Source organism: Panthera leo, chromosome B4, assembly GCF_018350215.1.
Source record: "Panthera leo isolate Ple1 chromosome B4, P.leo_Ple1_pat1.1, whole genome shotgun sequence".
In the NCBI taxonomy this organism is placed as follows: domain Eukaryota; kingdom Metazoa; phylum Chordata; class Mammalia; order Carnivora; family Felidae; genus Panthera; species Panthera leo.
Window position 1 is genome coordinate 54,270,824 of NC_056685.1, and position 22,142 is coordinate 54,292,965.

The window sequence follows — 22,142 nt, forward strand, 5'->3', positions numbered from 1 at the left end:
AATGCATATTTGGCTTACCAGGTGCCTCCAAGAGACAAGGACTTGTTTTGGACCTGGACAAGTCTTCACTGTGATTTTGGTCATCCCAGCCTCAGAAGGTGGCACACAAAGAGTTCTGGAAACTCTAAGGCCCTTGGGAAGAATGGGTGGGGCCTAGAGTTAGGAATAGCAGCCTGGTTACGTCATTCCCAAATCCTGGGGGTGTGGGTGGGGGAGAGAGTAGGCCTGAACCCTCCACTGTCTGGCCACACTCCCATCCTGACCCCACCTCTTTATGGCCCTCCCTGGTCAGAATAGGGCGTCTGAGTTCTTCCAGTGCAAGTCCTGAGTGAAGGCCTCAGGACCCAGTCTCCACCCAGCCACAGACCTGGAATCCTGATGCCATCCCTCTGTACCTGGCAGGACAGAGGCACCCATTGCTCAGACTACCCAATCCCCTCACACCCCAAGCACAGACAGCCTTCCTCCTCTGCCCTCCCAACTCACCCCATACCACAGCCTGAATCCTGCAAGAAGATTGCACAAATCACATCAAAGACATCTTCAGCTATGAGTCTTCAGCTCCCCTGCGACAGCTTGCACACATACACATATGCACACTTGCACCTGCACACATGCAGATACACACACCCAGATGTTCACACTCATATATACACACAGACACATACCCTCAAATACACACATATACACACCCATTTATCACAAACATTCCCACATGTTTCCAACACAAAGACACATACTCACAAACTCCTATCTTTACAGACAGGCATGCACACCCACACTTACACACTGTCATACTCTTATCAAATATACTGTGCACACATATACTCCACTCTATTATTTTCTTGTAAGGAGCCAGTGCCCAGTCCTCTAGATTCTAGAGATCTAGAAATGCCCAGGAAAAGGATGGAAACCCACAGGAAACCCATTTCCAGTTTCCTGGCCCACACTGGAACTCCTTTGCTATATTCTCCTTCCTGACACAGAGTCTCTAGAACTTAGGACCACACAATGGAAGGTGAACCTGAATAAGTAATTCATTCCTTCATACAACAAACACTTTTGAGCACTTAACAGCCACAACCCACCTTGCTCTCCATCTCCAGGCCTGAAGCTGAGGCAGACACATAACAGAGTAAAACTTTCTGCCCAGTGGTGTTATGGAAGGAGCAAGAGCTCAGGAGTCAAAGACCTGAGTTCAAATTCAGATTTGCCTCTTAATAAGCTATGTTATCTTGACTCATTGACATAGCCTCTCCGAGACTCAATTTCATCACCTGTAAAGTTGGATTAATAAAATATACCTAATAATTGTGTGAAGATTAAGACAGTCCATCAGGACTATGTATACCTGTGAAAGCCACCCCATTTCAATCCCCAAGCATCTGTGGTGAGCATCACCCCAACACCCTTCCAGTCTTGTGTCCATGAAACAGAAACCCAGTCTCCTTCAGGGTCAGACCACCAAGTCCTCACACCTGGGGAAGCTTGATCTCAACTTGGCAGGCTCTATCCCATTCCCCTTTTCCCACACCAGCCCCCACTCCTCTTGTTCCATCAGTCTCTTGCTCATTTGCAGATTGCGTTTTCCATAATAAACTTTATTTTATTTTATTTTATTTATTTTTTAATGTTTATTTTTGAGAGAGGGAGAGAGACAGAGTGTGAGAAGGGGATGGGGGTGCAGAGAGAGAGGGAAACACAGAATGCAGACTCTAGGCTCTGAGCTGTCAGCACAGAGCCTGATGTGGGGCTCGAACCCATGAGCTGCGAGATTATGACCTGAGCTGAAGTCAGACGGCCAACTGACTGAACCACCCAGGCACCCCGTCTTTATTTTATTTTTTAACATCATAATGATTTATTGATTCTTTATGTAAATTTAAAAAAGAGAAAAGAATAATGTAACACCCATACACCTAAAAGTTGAAAATATGAACATGCTATCAGATCTATATTTTAGATACTATAGCATTATGGATCCAACTGAAACTCCTCTTTGATTGCATATTGTTTCTGTAATCAGCATACTGCATTGTTGTGTATCTGTACATGTTGGCAGTTATTAGACATTAGTAAATCTTTTATTATAAAAATTAAATATCTCTATAATTCTCTAAAGAGTAAAAACATCATTTCACAAGCCATAGCAGGGTGAACATTCAGTACTAGAACTGAGTGAGACCTCTTGAGTTTCAAACTTCTGATCCCATTCCATAATAACCTTTAAAGTGACTGACAAAAACTCAAATGTTCCAAATGGAGTGCTGGGCCGATGCATGAGATGGACATGAAGGGTTAATCATCCCGCATGGAGCCCTCCTGTAGAAAGTCATCATTACCTTCTCTGATTACTCCAATTCTGAAACATTCTTCATGGACAGTACTATGGACAGTTATATGACAAGACTAGCTGTGACAAGCAGATGTGGGAGAGATTTCTTAAACTCATGAATACTAAACAGTTGCTCCAAAGAAACCCCACTGGATTCTGAGCTCAGAGCTGAGAAGCAGCCCAGCCCACCCCCATCCTGATGGTCAATACCTGCAGGTTTCTTGGGCTAAAGGGAGCAGGAATTGCACCCCTTCCTCTGCTGCTCAGGTGGTTTCCTCAAGTCCATTCAGAGTCAGGCCTCAGTCTGAGTGGGAAGTGTCTCTGGAGGTCTTTCCCTCGCCTTCTTGGGATCCTCCAAGGACCCACAAACATCCTTGTTTCCATGACACAGGCTTACTCTCTACAATCCTCCCAGGCTCTGACTGCTTCTGTACTGCTTTCTCCTCCTCCCAGTGGGATCCTCCTCCAGTCCTTCCAGCAACCTGCCACCCTGACCATCTCTGAGTTTCCATCTGGCATTGTCCCATCCTGGTTCCTCCACCTCCCTGCCCTACCCACCTCCCATCCCTCTGACCCTCTGCACTGCCCACCTCCTTCTATATCCCTCCCACCTTTACAACCTTCCACCTGACCCAGCCTGCCTCCCTCCCCTCCTTGCTCACCTCCCCCAGAAAACCCCAACTCCTAAGTGAGCTCCACTTTCCAATTACCTCCATCTCTCCAACCCACTGCATCCAACCATTTTGCCCCATTTCAAGTCATTTCTACATCTGCTTTCACACCTCTCCCACCCTTCAGAATCTAGGGAGAAGAGCAGGGCTCAGAGCCCAATGAAAGGAAGGACATTGCCCCTTCTCTCTCCTTCTGCCCTCTGCCTGATGTCCCCCCCCCCCCCACCATCTTCCTGTAGGCAGACCCTGTCAGGTGTAAAGGAGAGCTGAAGAAATATCTCTCCATCAGCAAAGTGATGGGCGGGGGCTCACAGAGGAACAGGGTGACCAGGAGAAAACCTGGCAGGCACTTCAGTCCTACCTGGGGGATGCCCTGCCCACCACAACTAGCCCCACACTTGTATAAAATGGAAATTCTGCTCTTCTCTCCATTAGAGGACAAAGTTTATTTGGACTTTTGGTCTCCTCTGTATAAAAAATTATAAAGTAAGGGTTTTTTTTTTCTTCTTTTCCTTGCCCAGAAAACCAGTTTCTGTGTTTTATCTTTATCAGGTCTTTGGTTACTTAAGAGAACTAAAACTTCTCAATGTTAAAGGAACTAAGTTTTTCTAACAACTATGACCTTCTGTAGAATCTTATTGCCAGCTTAAGTAAATAATTACATATTAAGTTTTTGCAAAGGTCTGTAGTTATATTTAGGTGTTTGCTTTAGAACTTTTTGAGATTTTGGAGAAGCCAAGATGGTGGAACTGCATGGAAGTTTTTTTGTGTTTCACATCAATGAAATACAGCCAGGTCAACACTAAACCAGCCTGCACATGTAGCAAACTGATTTGATGATTAACACAATAATCTTCACAACTTGAACCACAGCACTCAGCAAGTACATGGCGTGGAGAAGTGAAGTGGGGGAGAGAAGCCGCCGAGGGCAGGGAGCTATTTTTGCTTGTGGAGAGAGGATGGAAATGGCGGGGGGGGGGGGGGGAGAATATGCAAAAAACTGCTTTTTTTCCCAAAAAATAGAAATGGAAGGAAAACTTCCAAATTCTTGCTATGAAGCCAGCATTACCTTGATTTCAAAACCAGACAAAGACCCCTAAAAGGAGAACTATAGACCAATTTCCCTGATGAACATGGATGCAAAAATCCTCAACAAGATATTAGCCAACTGGATCCAACAATAAATTTAAAAAAAATTATTCAACATGACCAAGTGAATTTATACCTGGGATCCAGGACTGGTTCAATGTCCCCAAAACAATCAATGTGATACATCATATCAATAAAAGAAAGGACAAGTACCACATGATCCTGTCAATAGATGCAGAGAAATCATTTGACAAAATACAGCATACTTTCTTTATAAAACCCTCAAGAAAGTAGGGATACATGGATCATTCCTCAAGATCATAAAAGTCATATATGAAAGACCCAATGCTAATATCATCCTCAATGGGGAAAAACTGAGAACTTTCCCCCTAAGGTCAGCAACAAGACAGGGATGTCCACTCTCACCACTGTTATTCAACATAGCATTAGAAGCCTTAGCCTCAGCCATTAGACAACACAAAGAAACAAAAGGCATCCATATTGGCCAGGAGGAGGTCAAACTTTCACTCTTTGCAGATGACATGATACTCTATGTGGAAAACACAAAACAATCCACCAAAAAACTGCTAGAATTGATTCATAAATTCAGCAAAGTTTCAGGATATAAAATCAACGCATAGAAATCGGTTGCATTCCTATACACCAACAATGAAGTGACAGAAAGAGAAATCAAGGAATCAATCCCATTTACAGTTGCACCAAAAACCATAAAATATCTAGGAATAAATCTAACCAAAGAGGTGAAAAATCTATACACTGAAAACTATAGAAAGCTTATGAAAGAAATTGAAGAAGACACAACAACGTGGAAAAAGATTCCATGTTCCTGGATAGAAAGAAAAAAACTGTTAAAATGCCAATACTACCCAAAGCAATTTACATATTCAGTGCAATCCCTATCAAAATAACACCAGCATTCTTCACAGATCTAGAACAAATAATCCTAAAATTTGTATGGAACAAGACCTCGAATAGTCAAAGCAATCTTATAAAGAAAACCAAAGCAGGAGGCATCACAATCCCAGACTTCAAGCTATACTACAAAGTTGTAATCAAGGCAGTATGGTACTGGCACAAGAACAGACACTCAGATCAAGGGAACAGAATAGAGAACCCAAAATGGACACACAAAGCTATGCCCAACTAATCTTTGACAAAGCAGGAAAGAATGTCCAGTGGAATAAAGACAGTCTCTTCAGCACGTGGTGCTAGGAAAACTGGAGAGCGACATGCAGAAGAATGAACCTGGACCACTTTCTTACACCATACACAAAAATAAACTCAAAATGGATGAAAGACCTCAATGTAAGACAGGAAACCATCAAAATCCTCGAGAATAAAGCAGGCAAAAACCTCTTTGATCTTGACTGCAGCAACTTTTTACTCAACACGTCTCCGGAAGCAAGGTAAACAAAAGCAAAAATGAACTACTGGGACCTCATCAAAATAAAAATCCTCTGCACAGCGAAGGAAACAATCAGCAAAATTAAAAGGCAACCGACAGAATGGGAGAAGATATTTGCAAATGACATATCAGATAAAGGGTTAGTATCCAAAGTCTATAAAGAACTGATCAAACTCAACACCCATAAAACAAATAATCCAGTGAAGAAATGGGCGAAGACATGAATAGACACTTCTTCAAGGAAGACATCCAGATGGCCAACTGACACATGAAAAAAATGCTCAACATCACTCACCATCAGGGAAATACAAATCAAAACCACAATGAGATAACACCTGACACCTGTCAGAATGGCTAACATTAACCACTCAGGCAACAACAGGTGTTGGTGAAGATGCAGAGAAAGAGGATCTCTTTTGCATTGTTTTGGGAATGCAAGCTGGTGCAGCCACTCTGTAAAACAGTATGGAGGTTCCTCAAAGAATGAAAAATAGAACTACTCTATGACCTAGCAATTGCACTACTAGGCATTTATCCACGGGATACAGGTGTGCTGTTTCAAAGGGACACATGCTCTCCCATGTTTATAGCAGCACTATCAACAATAGCCAAAGTATGGAAGGAGCCCAAATGTCCATTGATGGATGAATGGATAAAGAATTTGTGGTATAGGGGTGCCTGGGTGGCTCAGTCGGTTGAGTGTCCGACTTCGGCTCAGATCATGATCTCGTAGTCTGTGAGTTCGAGCCCCGCATTGGGCTCTGTGCTGACAGCTCAGAGCCTGGAGCCTGCTTGGGATTTTGTGTCTCCCTCTCTCTCTGCCTCTCCCCCGCTCATGCTCTCTCTCTCTCTCTGTCAAAGATAAATGAACGTTACAAAAATTAAAAAAGAAAAGAAGTTGTGGTATATATATATATATATATATATATATATATATATATATATATAATATATACATATATTGTATATATGTATATATATGTATACATATATATATAAAATGGAGTATTGCTCAGCAATCAAAAATAATGAAATCTTGCTATTTGTATCTACATGGATGGAAGTGAAAGGTATTATGCTAAGTGAAATTAGTCAGAGAAATACACAAATCATATGACTTCACTCATATGAGGACTTTAAGAGATAAAAACAGATGAACATAAGGGAAGGGAAATAAAAATAATATAAAAAACAAGGAGGGAGACAAAACAGAAGAGACTCATAAATATGGAGAACAAACTGAGGGTTGTTGGAGGGGTTGTGGGAGGGGAGATGGGCTGAATGGGTAAGGGGCATTAAGGAATCTACTCCTGAAATCATTGTTTCACTATATGCTAACTAATTTGGATGTAAACTTTAAAAAAAATTAAAAAAATTAAAAAATTCTTAAAAAAGAAAAGTAAAAAAAAATTATAAAATAAATAAACAAACATTAATTTTTTTTTAAAAGAAAGAAAGATGACTTTGGGAAATTCTTGAGCCAGTTCATCTGCAGGGACTCCCTTGAGTCAGGTTAAAGCAGGTGGGCCTTCTATCAATTTTACTACTTCAGGACCCTTCCCCAATCCCATGGGAATAGTTTTTCTTTGAATGAACAGCACTGATCTTACTGTTGGGCCTGGGAGAAGGGAAGAATAACCTCCTTCCCTGAATAAGATTCCACTGTGATGGAACAGACAGGACAGTCAGCAGAACTCAAGCATAGTCACAAAAAGGCAAAACCAAAAGTGCCTGGGCACAGTTCTAGATGATAGATATAGAGATGAAGAGATGATGATAGAGGTAGAGATAGAGATAGAGATAGAGAGAGAGAGAGAGAGAGAGAGTTCTGAATGGAGAGAAATGATGATTGTTAAGGAAGTCTTCTAAAACTGAAGATAGTTTTAAACAGTTAGCACAGTGCTAGCCTGAAAGGAAGGAGCATTTTCTGTATCAAAGAACAGTGTAAGGATCAAGTCAATTGAACATGAATTTATTAAAAGCTGTTTATATGCCTGGCCCCCAGTTGGATGTTCTGAGGGAATGAACAAGATACACTCCTTACCTAAGATATAAATCACCAACAAAATGAAGAAAATAAAGACACCCAGATAACTGTGGTATTTTTTTTATTTCAGCTTTATTGAGGTATAATTGACATATAAAATTATAAGATATCTAAGTATACATTGCGGTGATTTGATAAACATACACATTTTGAAATGATTCACCATGATTTCTCCACTATGAAGGTATTAAGGATGAAATACTAACCTACATCTTGATTAAATAAAGGTAAATGTCCAAAGGGCGACTTTATTTCCAACACTTCATCATACATGTGAGGGGCTTCGGCTGGAGCTTTGCTTTTCAGTGTGTGGTCCCTGTATTAGAAGCATCAGCATCACTTGGGAACTTGTTAGAAGTAAAAGTTCTAAGCCCCACCGGATCTACTGAATTGTAAACCCTAGGAGTGAGGGCCAGCAATGTCTGTTTTCACAAGCCCTCCAGGTGAGGTGACACCTGCTGAAGTTTGAGCACCCCTGAACAGAGTACTATTCCTGGCTTCTCTCCCCTCCCCTCGCCCACACTTTGACTTTGCTTAGTGGGTTGAAAAGACAGCAACTGAGAATAACCAGCTTAGACCATAACATGATCCAGTCTGTGTTGTTGTTGGTGATGGTGGTGGTGGTGGTGGTGGTGGTGGTGGTGGTGGGGTGTGTGTGTGTGTGTGTGTGTGTGTGTGTGTGTGTGTGTGTGTGTTTTATCCAGAAACAACATGCCCACAGGACACTTTCATTCCAAGCTGTTCATACATGAGAAAATCTAATAAATGCAGGCTCTCTCCTATGGTGAAGGGTGGGGGTGCTCAGCACTATTTGTGATGAGGAGTAAGTCTAGCTTATTTAGGGATGCAGTATTAGCAAACCAATTAGGCTGCAGATCTAAAGCTGAAGGTTTAATTATCTGTCTCTATCAATAGTTTCCAAACATAAGAGGGAGAGATGGGGTATGATTTATTAGACCTCTACAGCTCTAAGAATGGGTTGTAGTGAAAAGTGGGCAGAATGCTGGTTCAAATCATATGCAGTAGAGACTTAGTTCAGAGAATGAGAAGACACAAGAACCAGAGGATCTCTTAGAATTATTTAAGTAAATGAAACTTTAGAAATGATCAGTTCTGACCTCTCATGTTACAGATAAATAAGCAGAGTGTTGAGGGAACTGGGAGGCTTGCTCGAGGTCACATGGCTACTTAGTGGTGGAAACAAGACCAGAACCCAGGACATTTGGTTCTCAGCTCTGTGTTTCTGAGCAGGTGGACAAAAGCTGACAATTGTAGAGAAACTTTCAAGTCCAAGAATGCAGATATTGCCAAGTAGAAGAACCAGCCCCAGGGATTTTCAGTATGGGTAGTAGGTTTAAAGCCAAAGTGCTTTGTGGTCAGAGGAAAGCCCTGGCTCCAATCCACCTGTGCATGTTCTGTTGCCCCCTCTTACAGCCAAGACTCAGGCTACACTACATGTTCAGTGTGCTCTGAACACTGCTTCCTTTTCCCATGCTTTTCCTAGAGTTGTTCTCTCTTCCTACAATCTCTCCCTGCTTCCCATGTGTGGCAAAAATCCTATGTGTCCCTGGGGAGAGCCAATTCAAATGCCATTCCTCTACAAAGTCTACTTTGATTTCACGGATCAATCCTCACTACTGTGTCATCCACGAATGATCATCCTCCACTCTGAATTCCCAGGACATTTTATTTGCATATTACTTAGGACAACACTTTCTACCTTATGCTACAGCTAGGCTTTACCCTTTGTATTAGAATTTGAGCTCCTTAAGGGCAGGGGCCGTATTTCATCTCTTTCTGGCCTCTTGTCTCCCCTTTATTATTTTTTGAAGTATTAATTAACATGCAGTGTCATTCTATTATTCTCGGGTGTACTATATAATATTTCTATGATTCTACACATTTCTCTGCACATGAAGATGAGTGTGCTCTTAGTTCCTTTATTTATTTCACCCATCCTCCCACCCATCTCCTCTCTGTCAACCACTAGTCTGTTCCTTGTATTTAAGAGTCTGGGGGAGGTTGCTTTTTTGTCTCTTTTTGTTTGTTTGTTCATTTGTTTTATGTTTTAAGACATAAGTTCAACATATGAATGAAATCATATGGTATTTGTCTTTATCAGGCTGACTTATTTCACTTAGCATAATACCCTATAGGTCCATCCATGTTGTTACAAATGACAAGATTTCACTTTTATGGCTGAATAATATTCCGTGTGTGTGTGTGTGTGTGTATCACATCTTTTTTATCTATTCATCAATTGATGGACATTGTGTTGTTTCCATATCCTGGCTATTGTCAAGTAACACTGCAATAAACATAGGTGTACATGTTTTCAAATTCATGTAACTAAAAAGCTTTTGCACAACAAAGGAAACCATCAAAAATGAAAAGACAACCTACAAAATGACAGAAGATATTTCCAAATGATATATGTAATAAGGGGTTAATATATTAAATACATAACGAACTTACACAACTCTACACCAAAACACAAATAATCCATTTTAAAAATGGAGGTCAAGAGGGGTGCCTGGGTGGCTCAGTCGGTTAAGCTTCTGACTTTGGCTCAGGTCATGATCTCATAGTTTGTGAGTTTGAGCCCCATGTCGGGCTCTGTGCTGACAGCTTGGAGCCTGGAACTTTCTTCAGATTCTGTGTCTCCCTCTATTTCTGCACCTCCCCTGCTCGCTCACTCTCTCTCTCTCTCTCTCTCTCTCAAAAAAAATAAACATTAAAAAATTAAAAACAGAAGTCAAAGCACACATGAAAGCATGCTCAGCATCACTCATCATCAGGGAAATGTAAATTAGAACTACAATGAGATATCACATTACACCTGCCCCATGGCTAAAATTGAAAAGACAAAATAACAAGTATTGGTGAAGATGTAGAAAAAAAGGAACTGTCATGCACTCTTGTTGTGAATGTAAATTGGTGCAGCCACTATGGAAAACAGTATGGGAGTTCCTCAAAAATTAGAAAATGGAACTGCCAAATGATCCAGTATTTCCACCACTGGATATTACCACAAAGAAAGCAAAATAATTTTTAGTTTATTTTAATAATCGTTTTTTTAAATCCAGTATAGAGCTACAGAGACAAATAAAAAGTACACAATTAAAAAAAAAAGGAGAAAGAGCAAAGACACACCCTTCACGATAACTACAAGCTCTATTAGTGTTCCCCCACATCAACATCCCAGGGGAAACCTAGATTTCCATGTGCTAAGAGTACCCTACATAATTGTGCAGGGGACAAGACTGCATTTCAGTGTGATGACGTTAAACCAAATATGTACTGGAACTGTTGAGTTCAAGGTTTATAGTTTTGGAACTAACTTAAGTGGGGTTAGTGACCAGGCTGCCCTGGAGCCCATAGCCAAAGTAGATGGCAAAACCAATCAACATCCAGATACCAAATAAGATCCAGGCGTCAGCTGTCACCTGCATCATAAGGTAAACATTCATGAAGATGCTCAGTAGTGGGAGGAGAGGGAGAGCAAGGACCTTAAAGGGAAGAGGACTGGGGCTCTGTGGCTGTCTCCAGATGACCCCAGTGATCCCAGTGATGAGCACCAGGAGCAGCACAACCACTGAAATCCACACTGGGTCTCCAGAAAGCAGAACTGGCCACCGGGCCAGCACCAGGCAAAGAAGAATGAGAAGCAGAGCAAGCAGTGAGGAGCAAACACGGACAATCTGGCCAGAGAATGGAGTTGGGGAGTAGATGCCTGGAAAAAATAGTCCTTGTAGAGTCAGCCTGTCTGCTGCAGGTCCATTCTCCTCCTGCATCTCTGCTTCATTTCCCCCATTCCTCCTCTCAGGCTGATAACTGATGATGAGAACACAAAGAGCCACCAGGGAGTAAGCTATCAGGAAAGTAAGTGACCAGAGGTCCACAAGATCAGTGAGTCTAAAGAAGAAGGCCATGATTGGTGCAATAATGCTCAAGATCACAGTGGCCACGATGGGGGTGTATTTGCCTGTTTGGATCCTAGCAAGGACAGGGAACAGGAGGTGATCCTCTGACATCCTGTATATCACCTGACGTATGGGGACCATAAAGCCTGAGATACTGACAGGAAAACCACAGATAAATCCAAAAGCTACAACATAGGAGGCAGGGGCCCAGCCAATATTAAGAAAGGCCTCAGGCAAGGTGCTGCCACGTTGAAGCTTGTAGTAAGGCACCATGAGTGTAAGTGCTGCAGAAACACCAAAATATATCAAAAAGCAGATGAACAGTGAAATCATAATGCCCATGGGTATGGAACTCCAGGGATTCTTGGCTTTGTCAACCCTGGTAACAATACTGCTGAAACCTATAAATGCATAGAAACAGGTAGCTGCTCCACGGAGAATCCCCTCAAAGCCGAAAGGCACAAATCCTCCAGAGCCCAGAGGGCCCAAGCTTGAGGTGTCATTGAGTCCAGCCTTTACGTAGTCCTCTTCTGTGAGCTTCCAGTTGTGCAGGTCCCCCTTAATGAAGCCAGCGATGATGACAAAAGTAAGAACCAAAAGGCTCACCAATGTGAGCACTTTGTTAACCAGGAAAATTTCATCCACCCACAGAGTCAGCAATCCAATGAGCAACAACACAAGGCCCACAACAAAGAAGTCTAGGTATTCTGAAAAGACCTGGGGAACATATGGTGCAATGCTCTCATGCAGTTTCTGAAAGATCTGGATCCCAATCAGGCTAGCAAAAGCTAAGATCCAGGCTCGGACCACACTGGCTATACCACCAACACAGGAAAGGATGAGGTTCCAGCCAGTGACGAAGGCCCAGAATTCACCTATAGTGACATAGGTGTAGAGATATGCAGAGCCAGAATGGGGAATACGGGCACTAATCTCTGCATAGCACAGCCCAGCCAACACAGTAGATAGGCCAGCTACCAAGAAGCAGATCACAATGGATGGTCCTGCTTGATTGCTGATCACCTCACCAGCTAAGACATACACACCTACACCTACTGTGCGGCCCACACCCAGGGCCACTAAATCCAGAATGCTCAGACTTCTGGATGGGTCATCCTCAGCCACCGGTTGTTCCAGCTTACGTCTGCATACCAGCTTTTGACCAATTCTGCGAAGTGCTTCATGCAGCATTTTAGCTGCAACTGAAGAGGATTCCAGGGTCAGAGAGCTGCAACAAGGCCAGGGAACTGAGAGTGTTCAGATAGGGTTCGGAGAACTGAATTAACCCAAGTTGATTTGAGGCTGCCAAGTTCCAAGTCTCAGGCTTCAAATCTGCTGCATCATCTTTCATCTGGTATGTCCTATCCCTTCATAATATCTAAATAAACAATAAATACTTCTTGAACAATGATGCTCAACCAACCAATGCAGCTCAGATATCTCATGTCACCTGTTACAAAACAAATATCACAGAAACAGATATCAAAAGACATCGTAGACAAATCAACCCTGCTTTCCCTGCAGAAAATGTGTCAAATACCTCCCAATATTGTCCTGTTTTATACATCACATGACATTATCCCATTTAGGTTCATCTACCTCATGTAGCTGACTAATTAAGCTGTAATACACAAGAAAGCATGAATTTGTTGTGCAATAATTCACATGTGGGTTGTTTCTGTGGTGTGTATGATGAGCATGAGCTATGACACATTAATTCATTGACTAGACAGCCTCATTACAATTGCAGAACCATTTTTAAAAATATCATCTGAGTTTAAAACACAAATATTGGTCCCTGGCCTTAAAACATTTATCCCCAAAATCAATTATCCAAGGACAAATTTTACTTTGCCCCCCTTTCTCCACATTCTGCATCATCCATTTAGCTGTACTGATGTCAAAGAATATACAGTCCAACCCTTTGCTTTACCCACCTTGGCCCACAGGGTCACTGTGAGAAGAGAGGAAGAGGGAGAAAGCAGCAGGGCCTTTATAACTACCTGCAACAAGGAGAGTGACAGGCTGTGTAAGGAAACACTGAAGAAACAGGTGCAGCAGTCATTCAAAGGTCCATTACTAAGAAAGTTGAAGAGTTTGAAAGGTCATTTTAGGAATTCTGACATTGAATAAACCTCACCCAAACAATCAGACAAAATTTACTGCAATATTTATGTCTACAGTTATGAAAGTGTGCTGGATAGGGAGAAAAAAGTTAGGTCACCTACATCACAGTAGCTCCCAGCCAAAATAATTTCTTCTGTCTCCTCCCTATCTGGGTCCTGGAGAGAAGGTGAGTTCACTTATGCAGACAGTCTCCTTGCTGACCACACTGTGCTCTGTATGGGCCATCTGTGATGTCAGCTGCCAGGAGCCTGGAGAATTTGCCCTGCTCTGTGAACTTTTGTTGAAACACTTACTTGTAACTGCCTACTAATGTTTCAAAAGGAGTTATTTTTAACTGGATCAAACAGTGGTCTGAAGAGGCCAAATATATTTTCCCAATGAAGAAACCTGGATGTGGTTCCTTTTTACCCCTACTTCCCTGCTCCTATTCAAATGGTCTCCACCTCAAGAGGAGCAAAACTTTAGATGAACAATTAATTCACAGAAATTCCCCAGAAATGAGTAGGGGAGAACAAAGAAAACAAAGCCATTAACTCCCCTCTCTCCTTCCTACTCAAGCTTTGAATTTAAGAGAATTTTAGGAAATGTTGGTAAAGCTTTCAAAAGAATGAAAGGTCAATTCAAATTTTTTTAGGTTTATTTATTTTTAATATTTTGGAGAGAGAGAGGGAGAGCAGGGGAGGGACAGAGAAGGAGAGGGAGGGAATCCCAACCAGGCCCTATGCTGTCAGCTCAGAGTCCAATGCAGGGCTCCATCCCACAAACCATGAGACCATGACCTGAGCCAAAATTAAGAGTCAGAGTCTTAACTGACTGAAGCACCCAAGTGCCCCTCACCAATTCCATTTTATGATTTACTCTCAGCATGGGAGAAAACTAAGGAGTATCAATTCTTAACTCATGGACACTACACTATGAATGTGATTGACGTGTCTCCCACCCATCCCCAGGCTTCACACCCTTCAGTGGTTCCTGCTGTCCTTCCTTCATGGTCCTTCCTTCCTTCATCATCTGACCTGTGCTGGTTCCTCCAGCCTCACCCCCTGCCCAGTTCCTGCTCCAGCTGAGAAATTCCACACTCACCCTGTTACCTTTCTGTAATATCCTCTTGTCCCTTCACTTAGCTAATCCCCACTTCTCTTTCAGTTCCCAGCTCAGAAGTTGCTTCCCCAGGAAGCCTCCCCTGATCCTTATGCTTCCGTTCCTGTGACCTCTCATAGAATCTGAATTTTCCTCATGTGCCATTTATCCTAATGTATCCAAATTCCAAGTCAGCTGCCTGCCTCCTCCATTAGACTGTGAGTCAGGTGCTCAATAAATATCTGTTGAACAAATGTGCAAACTGAGAAAAGAAACCTGAAAGAACACAAAATCAAAAATTGCTATCTCTTGACTTTGAGATAACAACTTTGTAGCCAAGCAGCCTTTATAAAATGGCTCAGGTAAAGATATAAATGGTATTATCTTACTTGTAGAAGGAAAGCAAAATGAAAATATAATGTGAAAACCAACTTTGATATAACCTTCACCACACATCATTCATGGAAGGTATAAGCCACACATAGGTGATAACCATTATTTGCCAGAAGACTTGTTTTAAAAATACCAGGCTGCCTTGGGTTATAGGCAGCCAAAACCCACACCCTGTTATAAAATTCCTATTTTTTTGAAGGCATCATTTTCAGGACCTATAATCTAGGAGAGATGTCCTAAGGCAGAGGTTCTCACTTCAGGGGACAGAGGGAGGCATAATGGAGACACCTAGAGACATTTTCAAACTTTATATCCTCTCCCTCTGAAGATTCTTGTCCAGTAGTTCCCATGATTGCTCTAAACCACCCAACTGACAAGAAATGGTCCTCAATTTTAAAAGGAAGAGATTCTTTTTTTATGTTAATACTAAAAGGTACGTGTTAAATCTATGTAAAGTAACATTAATATGTATTCAATATACATTATTGAGAGAAAAAAAGAAGTTGCAAAATTATATGTACAGTACAACTCTATGTAATATTACATAATTTCCATGAAATCTATCTCTATAAGTATATAGTTATAGATGTATATACCTCTAAAGAGGTATGCCACACACTGGGATATCTGCTGATAGGAAAGGATTGAAGTTTTGTTGTTGTTGTTGTTGTTGTTGTTGTTGTTGTTTAATGACAAAGATTTCTTGGGGCTCCTGGGTGGCTCAGTTGGTTGAGCGTCTGACTTTGGCTCAGGTCATGATCTCACTGCTTGTGAGTTCTCTCTCTCTCTCTTTCTCTCTCTCTCTCTCTCTCTCAAAAATAAATACACATAAAATTTTAATGAAAAAGATACCTAATTTATTTAACATAAAATGTTATTTACAAGTAATCTGTTCATTCTGGCATAGCAAGATATAGCATGATACATTTATCACACAATAATAAATTTACTTTTGTATTAATAATTGACATTTTGAAAGGCAGTTAAGAAAAGAAGCCCAAAACTTCCTACTGAGTCATGACGACTGAGTTTGTCATGCTTGCCATGCAGGTCAGAGTAAAATCTTTCTTTCTTTGTTTCTTTGTTTCGTTTCTCTCTCTCTCTCTCTCTCTCTCTCTCTCTCTCTCTCTCTCTCTCTCTTTTTCTTAATTCAAGTCAGTTAGCATAAAGTGTAGTCTTGTCTTCAGGAGTATAACCTAGTGATTCATTTCTTACACATAACACCAGGTGCTCATCCATAAAAGTGCCTTCCTTAATGTTCATCATCCATTTACCCCATCCCCACACCCACTACTCCTCCAGCAACCTTCAGTTTATTCTCAGTATTTAAGAATCTCTTATGATTTACCTCCCTTTCTGTTTTTTCTTTTTAATTTTTCCTTCCCTTATGTTCATATGTGGACTTTCTCAGATTCCACATATGAGTGAAACCATATAATATCTTTCTCTGACTGACTTATTTTGCTCACTATAATACCCTCTAGTTCCATCCATATTGTTGCAAGTGACAAGATTTCATTCTTTTTCATCACTGAGTAGTATTCCCTTGTGTGTGTGTGTGTGTGTGTGTGTGTGTGTGTGTGTGTGTATCACATTGTCTTTATCCATTCATCAGCCAATGAACATTAGGGCTCTTTCCATACTTGGGCTATTGTCGATAGTGCTGCTGTAAACATTGAGGTGCATGTGCCCCATAAAATGAGCATTTTTGTATCCTTTCAATATATTCATAGTAGTGCAATTGATGAGTTGTAGGGTAGTTCTACTTTTAATTTTTTGAGAAAACTCCATACTGCTTTCCAGAGTGGCTGCACCAGTTTTCATTCCCAACAGCAGTGCAAAAGTGTTCCCCTTTCTGCACATCCTCATTTCCTGAGTTGTTAATTTTAGCCATTCTGACAGGTGTGAGGTGATATCTCATTGTGGTTTTGATTTGTATTTTCCTGATGATGAGTGATGTTGAGCATCTTTTCGTGTGTCTATTAGCCATCTGGATGTCTCCTTTGAAAACGTGTCTATTCATATCTTCCTCCCATTTCTTCACTGGTTATTTGTTTTTTGGTGTTGAGTTTGGTAAGTTCTTTATAGATTTTGGATAGTAACCCTTTATCCAATATGTCATTTGTAAATATCTCCTCTCGATTCTGTTGGCTGCCTTTTAGTTTTGCTGATTGTTTCCTTTCATATGCAGAAGATTTTTATTTTGATGAGGTCCCAATAGTTTATTTTTGCTTTTATTTGCCTTGCCTTTGGAGATATGTCAAGTAAGAAGTTGCTGCTGCCTAGGTCAATGAGGTTGTTGCCAGTTTTTTTTTCCATAGGATTTTGATGGTTTTTCATCTTATATATAGGTCTTTCATCTGTTCTGAATATAGTTTTGTGTATGGCATAAGAAAGTGTCTAGTTTCATTCTTCTGCATTTCACTGTCCAGTTCTCTCAGTACCATTTGCTGAAAAGACTGTCTTTTTTCCACTGGATACTCTTTTCCTGCTTTTTTTTTGAAGATTTGTTGGCCATATATCTGTGGGTACATTTCTGGGTTCTCTATTCTATTCCGTTGATCTATGTATCTGCTTTTGTGCCAATGCCATACTGTCTTAATTATTACAGCTTTGTAATACAGCTTTATGTCCAGGATTGTGATACCTCCAACTTTGGATTTCTTTTTCAGCATTACTTTGGCTGTTTGGGGCCTTTTCTGGTTCCATACCAATTTTAGGATTGTTTGTTCTAGCTCTGTGAAGAGTACTGGTGTTAGTTTGATAGGAATTCCAATAAATATGTAGATTGCTTTGGGTAGTATAGACATTTTACCGATATTTTTTTCCAATCCATGAGCGTGGAATAATTTTTCATTTCTTTGTGTCTTCTTCAATTTCTTTCATAATCTTTCTATAGTTTTCAGCATATAGATCTATTTCCTGTTTAGTTAGATTTATTACTAGGTATTTCATAATTTTTGGTGCAATTGCAAAAGGGATTGATTCCTTCATATCTCTTTCTGTTGCTTCATCATTGGTATATAGAAATGTGTCCAATTTCTATACATTGTTTTTATATCCTGAAACTTTGCTGAATTCATGTATCAGCTCTAGTGGGGTTTTTTTTTTTTTTTTTTTTTTTTTTTTTTTTTTTTTTTGGTGTAGACTTTAGGGTTTCTATGTAGGGCATCATGTCATCTGTGAGGAGTGAAAATTTGATTTCTGCCTTTCTAATTCATATGGCTTTTATCTTTTTTTGTTGTCTTATTGCTGAGGATAGGACTTCCAATACTATGTTGAATAACAGTGGTGAGAGCGGACATCCTTGTCATGTTTCTGATCTTAGGGTGAAAGCTCTCAGTTTCCCCCAATGAGGATGATATTAGCTGTGGGCCTTTCATATATGACTTTTATGATGTTATGGCATATTCCTTTTATCCCTATTTTCTCCAGGGTTTTTATCAAGAAAGGATGCTGTGTTTTCTCAAATACTTTTTTTGCATCCATAGAAATGATCATATGGTTTTTATCCTTTCTTTTATTAATATGGTGTATCATACTGATTGATTTGTGAGTACTAAACCAGCCCTACAGCCCAGAAATGAATCCTACATGAGCATGGTAAATAACAATTGTAAAAATTTATGCTCCAAACTTAAGCACACCCAAATATATAAATCAATTAATCACAAACATAAGCAAAATTATTGATAATAATACCATAGTTGTGGGGTATCTTAATACTCCACTTACATCAATGGACAGATCATCTAAGCAGAAAATCAATAAGGAAACAGCTCTGAATGACACTTTGGACAGATGGACATAACAGATATATCAGAACATTTCACCATAAAGCAGCAGAATATGCATTCTTCTCAAGTGCGCATAGAACATTCTCCAAAATAGATCACATATTGGGTCACAAAACTCCCCTCAACAAGTACAAAAAGATTGAGATCATACAGTGCATATTTTCAGATCGCAATGCTATGAAACTTGAAATCAACCACAAGAAAAAATTTGGAAAGACCTCAAATACTTAGGAGGTTAAAAAACATCCCACTAAAGAATGAATGGGTTAACCAGGATATTAAAGAAGAAATTTAAAAATACTGTACATGGAAGCAAATGAAAATGAAAACATGACAATACAAACCCTTTGGGATTTATAAAAAGTAGTCATAAGAGAAAATACGTTGAAATTCAGGCCTATCTCAAGAAGGAAGAAAGTTCCCAAATATACGTAACTTTATACCTAACTTAATACCTAAAATATATCTAACTCTATACCTAAAGGAACTAGAAAAGGGACAGGAAATAAATCTCAAAGCCAGCAGAAGAAGGTAAATAATAAAGATTAGAGCAGAAATAAACAATATAGAATCAAACAAAAAGAAACAAACAAAAAACAGTAGAACTGATCAATGAAACTAAGAGCTGGTGTTTTGAAAGAATAAACAAAATCGATAACCCCCTAGCTAGACTTCTCAAAAAGAAGAGAGGACCCAAATAGATAAAATCATGACAAATGAGGAAAGACCACAAACACACCACAGAAACACAATTATAAGAGAATACTATAAAAAATTATATGCCAACAAACTGAATAACCTGGAAAAAATGGACAAATTTCTAGACACTCACACACTACCAAAATTCAAACGGGAAAACATAGAAAATTTGAATAGACCCATATCCAGCAAAGAAATTGAACTCGTTATCAAAAATCTCCCAAAAAGTAAGAGTCCTGGGCCAGATGGCTTCTCAGGGCAATTCTATTAGACATTTAAAGCAGAATTAATAACTATTCTTCTCAAACTCTTCCAAAAAATAGAAATGGTAGGAAAACTTCTGGACTCATTCTCTGAAGCCAGCATTACCTTGACTCCAAAACCAAAGACCCCACTAAAGAGGAGAATTACAAGCCAATATTTCTGATGAAACTGGATGCAGAAATTGTCAGCAAGACACTAGCAAATCGAGTTCAACAGTACATTAAAGGGAAGAAAGAGATTCTGAATTCTTTGATCACAGGAAGGCAACACAGTTTAGGAGTTAGGAGTAAAGGCTCTGCAAGTAGAGTGTTCAGATTCAAATCACACGTCAACCTCACACTGGGTGACTCTGGACAAATTAGTTCACCTCTCAGGGATTAAGTTTCCACAACTTAATCAAAAGCCTCAGTCAAAAGAGAGTAAAAGTAAATATTTCATAGGGTTTATGTGTGGAGTAAGTGAAATGATGCATGTAAAGTACTTAGTTTTGTGCCTAACATACAATATGTACTTAATATAATCCACCTAATGTTTAATATTGAAATCTGATCCAAAGTACCAAAAATCTGATAATTAATTAGTCTTTATAAATGTCTAGTATCACCCACTAAAACTCAACCCTGTCATCTAGCCCTCATGAGAAAATGAAAGAGTTTTATTCCGTATATTTCTCCTTGAAACTCTAAGGGCTCTAATTAGATACCTTTATACATGCTGATGCTAAACACTTGGTCCTAGACTGGCTGAGTTAAACCAGGATTGAAAAATTCAAGGCTCAAATACAGTAACAACAACAACAACAACAACAACAACAACAACAACAACAACAACTTTGCCTACAGATGCCTCATCTTATTTCAGGGGCAGTGGTGGGGACATTAGAGGTAAGAGAAATGAACATTATGTCAGAAATTTTGGATTCCAGACATGGCTCTTCTGTTTGATAACATAAACTAGGGTGATTTTTTTAATCTCTCTAAGTGTCAGTTTCCTTATCCACAAGGAAGCTTACCTGACTTCCCTTATTGGATCCACATGAGAATTCTGTAAGAAGATATAAACTATCTGACACTGCTGGTGGGAGTGCCATCATCCTGAAGCACAGTCTTAGTGGAATTATAAATGCACACACCCTCCTACTTCTCCCAGGTAAACACCCCAAGGAAAGTCTCTCCTGAGTCCATAAGGAGACTTATATGAGTGAGTTCATTACAAGACTGTGTGGAAGCAAAATTTTGGAAGCTTTGCCAGCATCTGTTACTAGAGGAATGTATAAGTAATATGTGCTGTATATGCATAATGAAATACTACACAGCAGTCAGGAATAATACTGTAGATTTATAGAGTGTTACTTGGGTAGATTTCAGAAACAATGTTAGGTAGCAACAGTAAAAGCAGGATGAGGTGTATAGCACAATGTTATTTATGTACATTTAAAAACAAGCAAAAAAATTATGTACATTTTTCAAGAATACACATGTATCTGTTAAAAACGTCACATCGTTTTTCTGCTCAAAACCTTCCACTACTTTCCCTTTTTATTCATAGTATAAGCCAAAGTCTGCACTTATAATGGCCCCCAAATCCGACAGTATTTGTAACTGACCCAGCCACCTTTCAGCCTTCTGTTTCTCTCTGCTTCCACTCATTGTTCTCTAGCCACTGGCCTCCTAAACATTCTGGCCTCCTAACATACCAGATAAAAACCTTTGTACTTGCTGTCTCTATAACTGCACCACTTCTAGCTCACATATCCACATGGTTGATTCATTAACTGCATTTGGTGACATAGCACATTTGTAGCATATCCTTCCTTAAGCAACCCATAAAAAAATGCAGTCTCCCACTAACCACCCACAAGGTACCTTATCACCCCGCCCCCTTTTTTTCCATGGTACTTATCACTACTTAAGGTACTACATGTTATATATTTGTTCATGATTTTTCTCATTCAAAAATAATGCAAGCTCCATGAAAACAGGATTTTTTTTATTGTTTTGCTCCTGACTGTATTCCCTGCATCTACAACTGTGCCTGACACAGAGTCAACACTGTGAATTTGTTTGAGTGGATGAACGTATCTAAATACACATATAGATCATAGATTGGAAGAGCATTTATACATACGCTAAAGAAATTGTCACCCCCCTTGAGGACGGGATACGAGAATAGATCATAATGAAAGGGGGAAATAAAATCCATTGATACAAGGCCTGACAGGAAGCGATGGTGCTAATAATCCATGATTAAGGCAAGGTTGACTCCACTCTGTGCATTTCAGGTTCAACAAA

General features: G+C 40.0%; 2 protein-coding genes across 8 annotated transcripts in view; both read right to left on the bottom strand.

Moving 5' to 3' along the window:
- Positions 1–22,142, bottom strand: part of LOC122224314 (cationic amino acid transporter 3-like) — a 435,603-nt gene that overhangs the window by 28,463 nt on the left and 384,998 nt on the right. The window lies entirely within an intron of this gene.
- LOC122224315 (cationic amino acid transporter 3-like) overlaps positions 10,729–22,142 on the bottom strand; it is a 28,665-nt gene continuing 17,251 nt past the window's right edge. For 3 of the 6 annotated variants that reach the window (XM_042945981.1, XM_042945980.1, XM_042945982.1), the window contains 2 exons: positions 13,429–13,494; positions 10,729–12,941 (listed from right to left, as the gene is read on the bottom strand). In XM_042945981.1, coding sequence (XP_042801915.1) covers positions 10,910–12,682 — 1,773 coding nt within the window. In that variant the 5' untranslated portion in view covers positions 12,683–12,941; positions 13,429–13,494 and the 3' untranslated portion in view covers positions 10,729–10,909. Of the gene's footprint in view, positions 12,942–13,428; positions 13,495–20,863; positions 20,896–22,142 lie in introns of those variants that run through there. The other 3 variants (XM_042945977.1, XM_042945978.1, XM_042945979.1) reach the window with 3 other exon arrangements.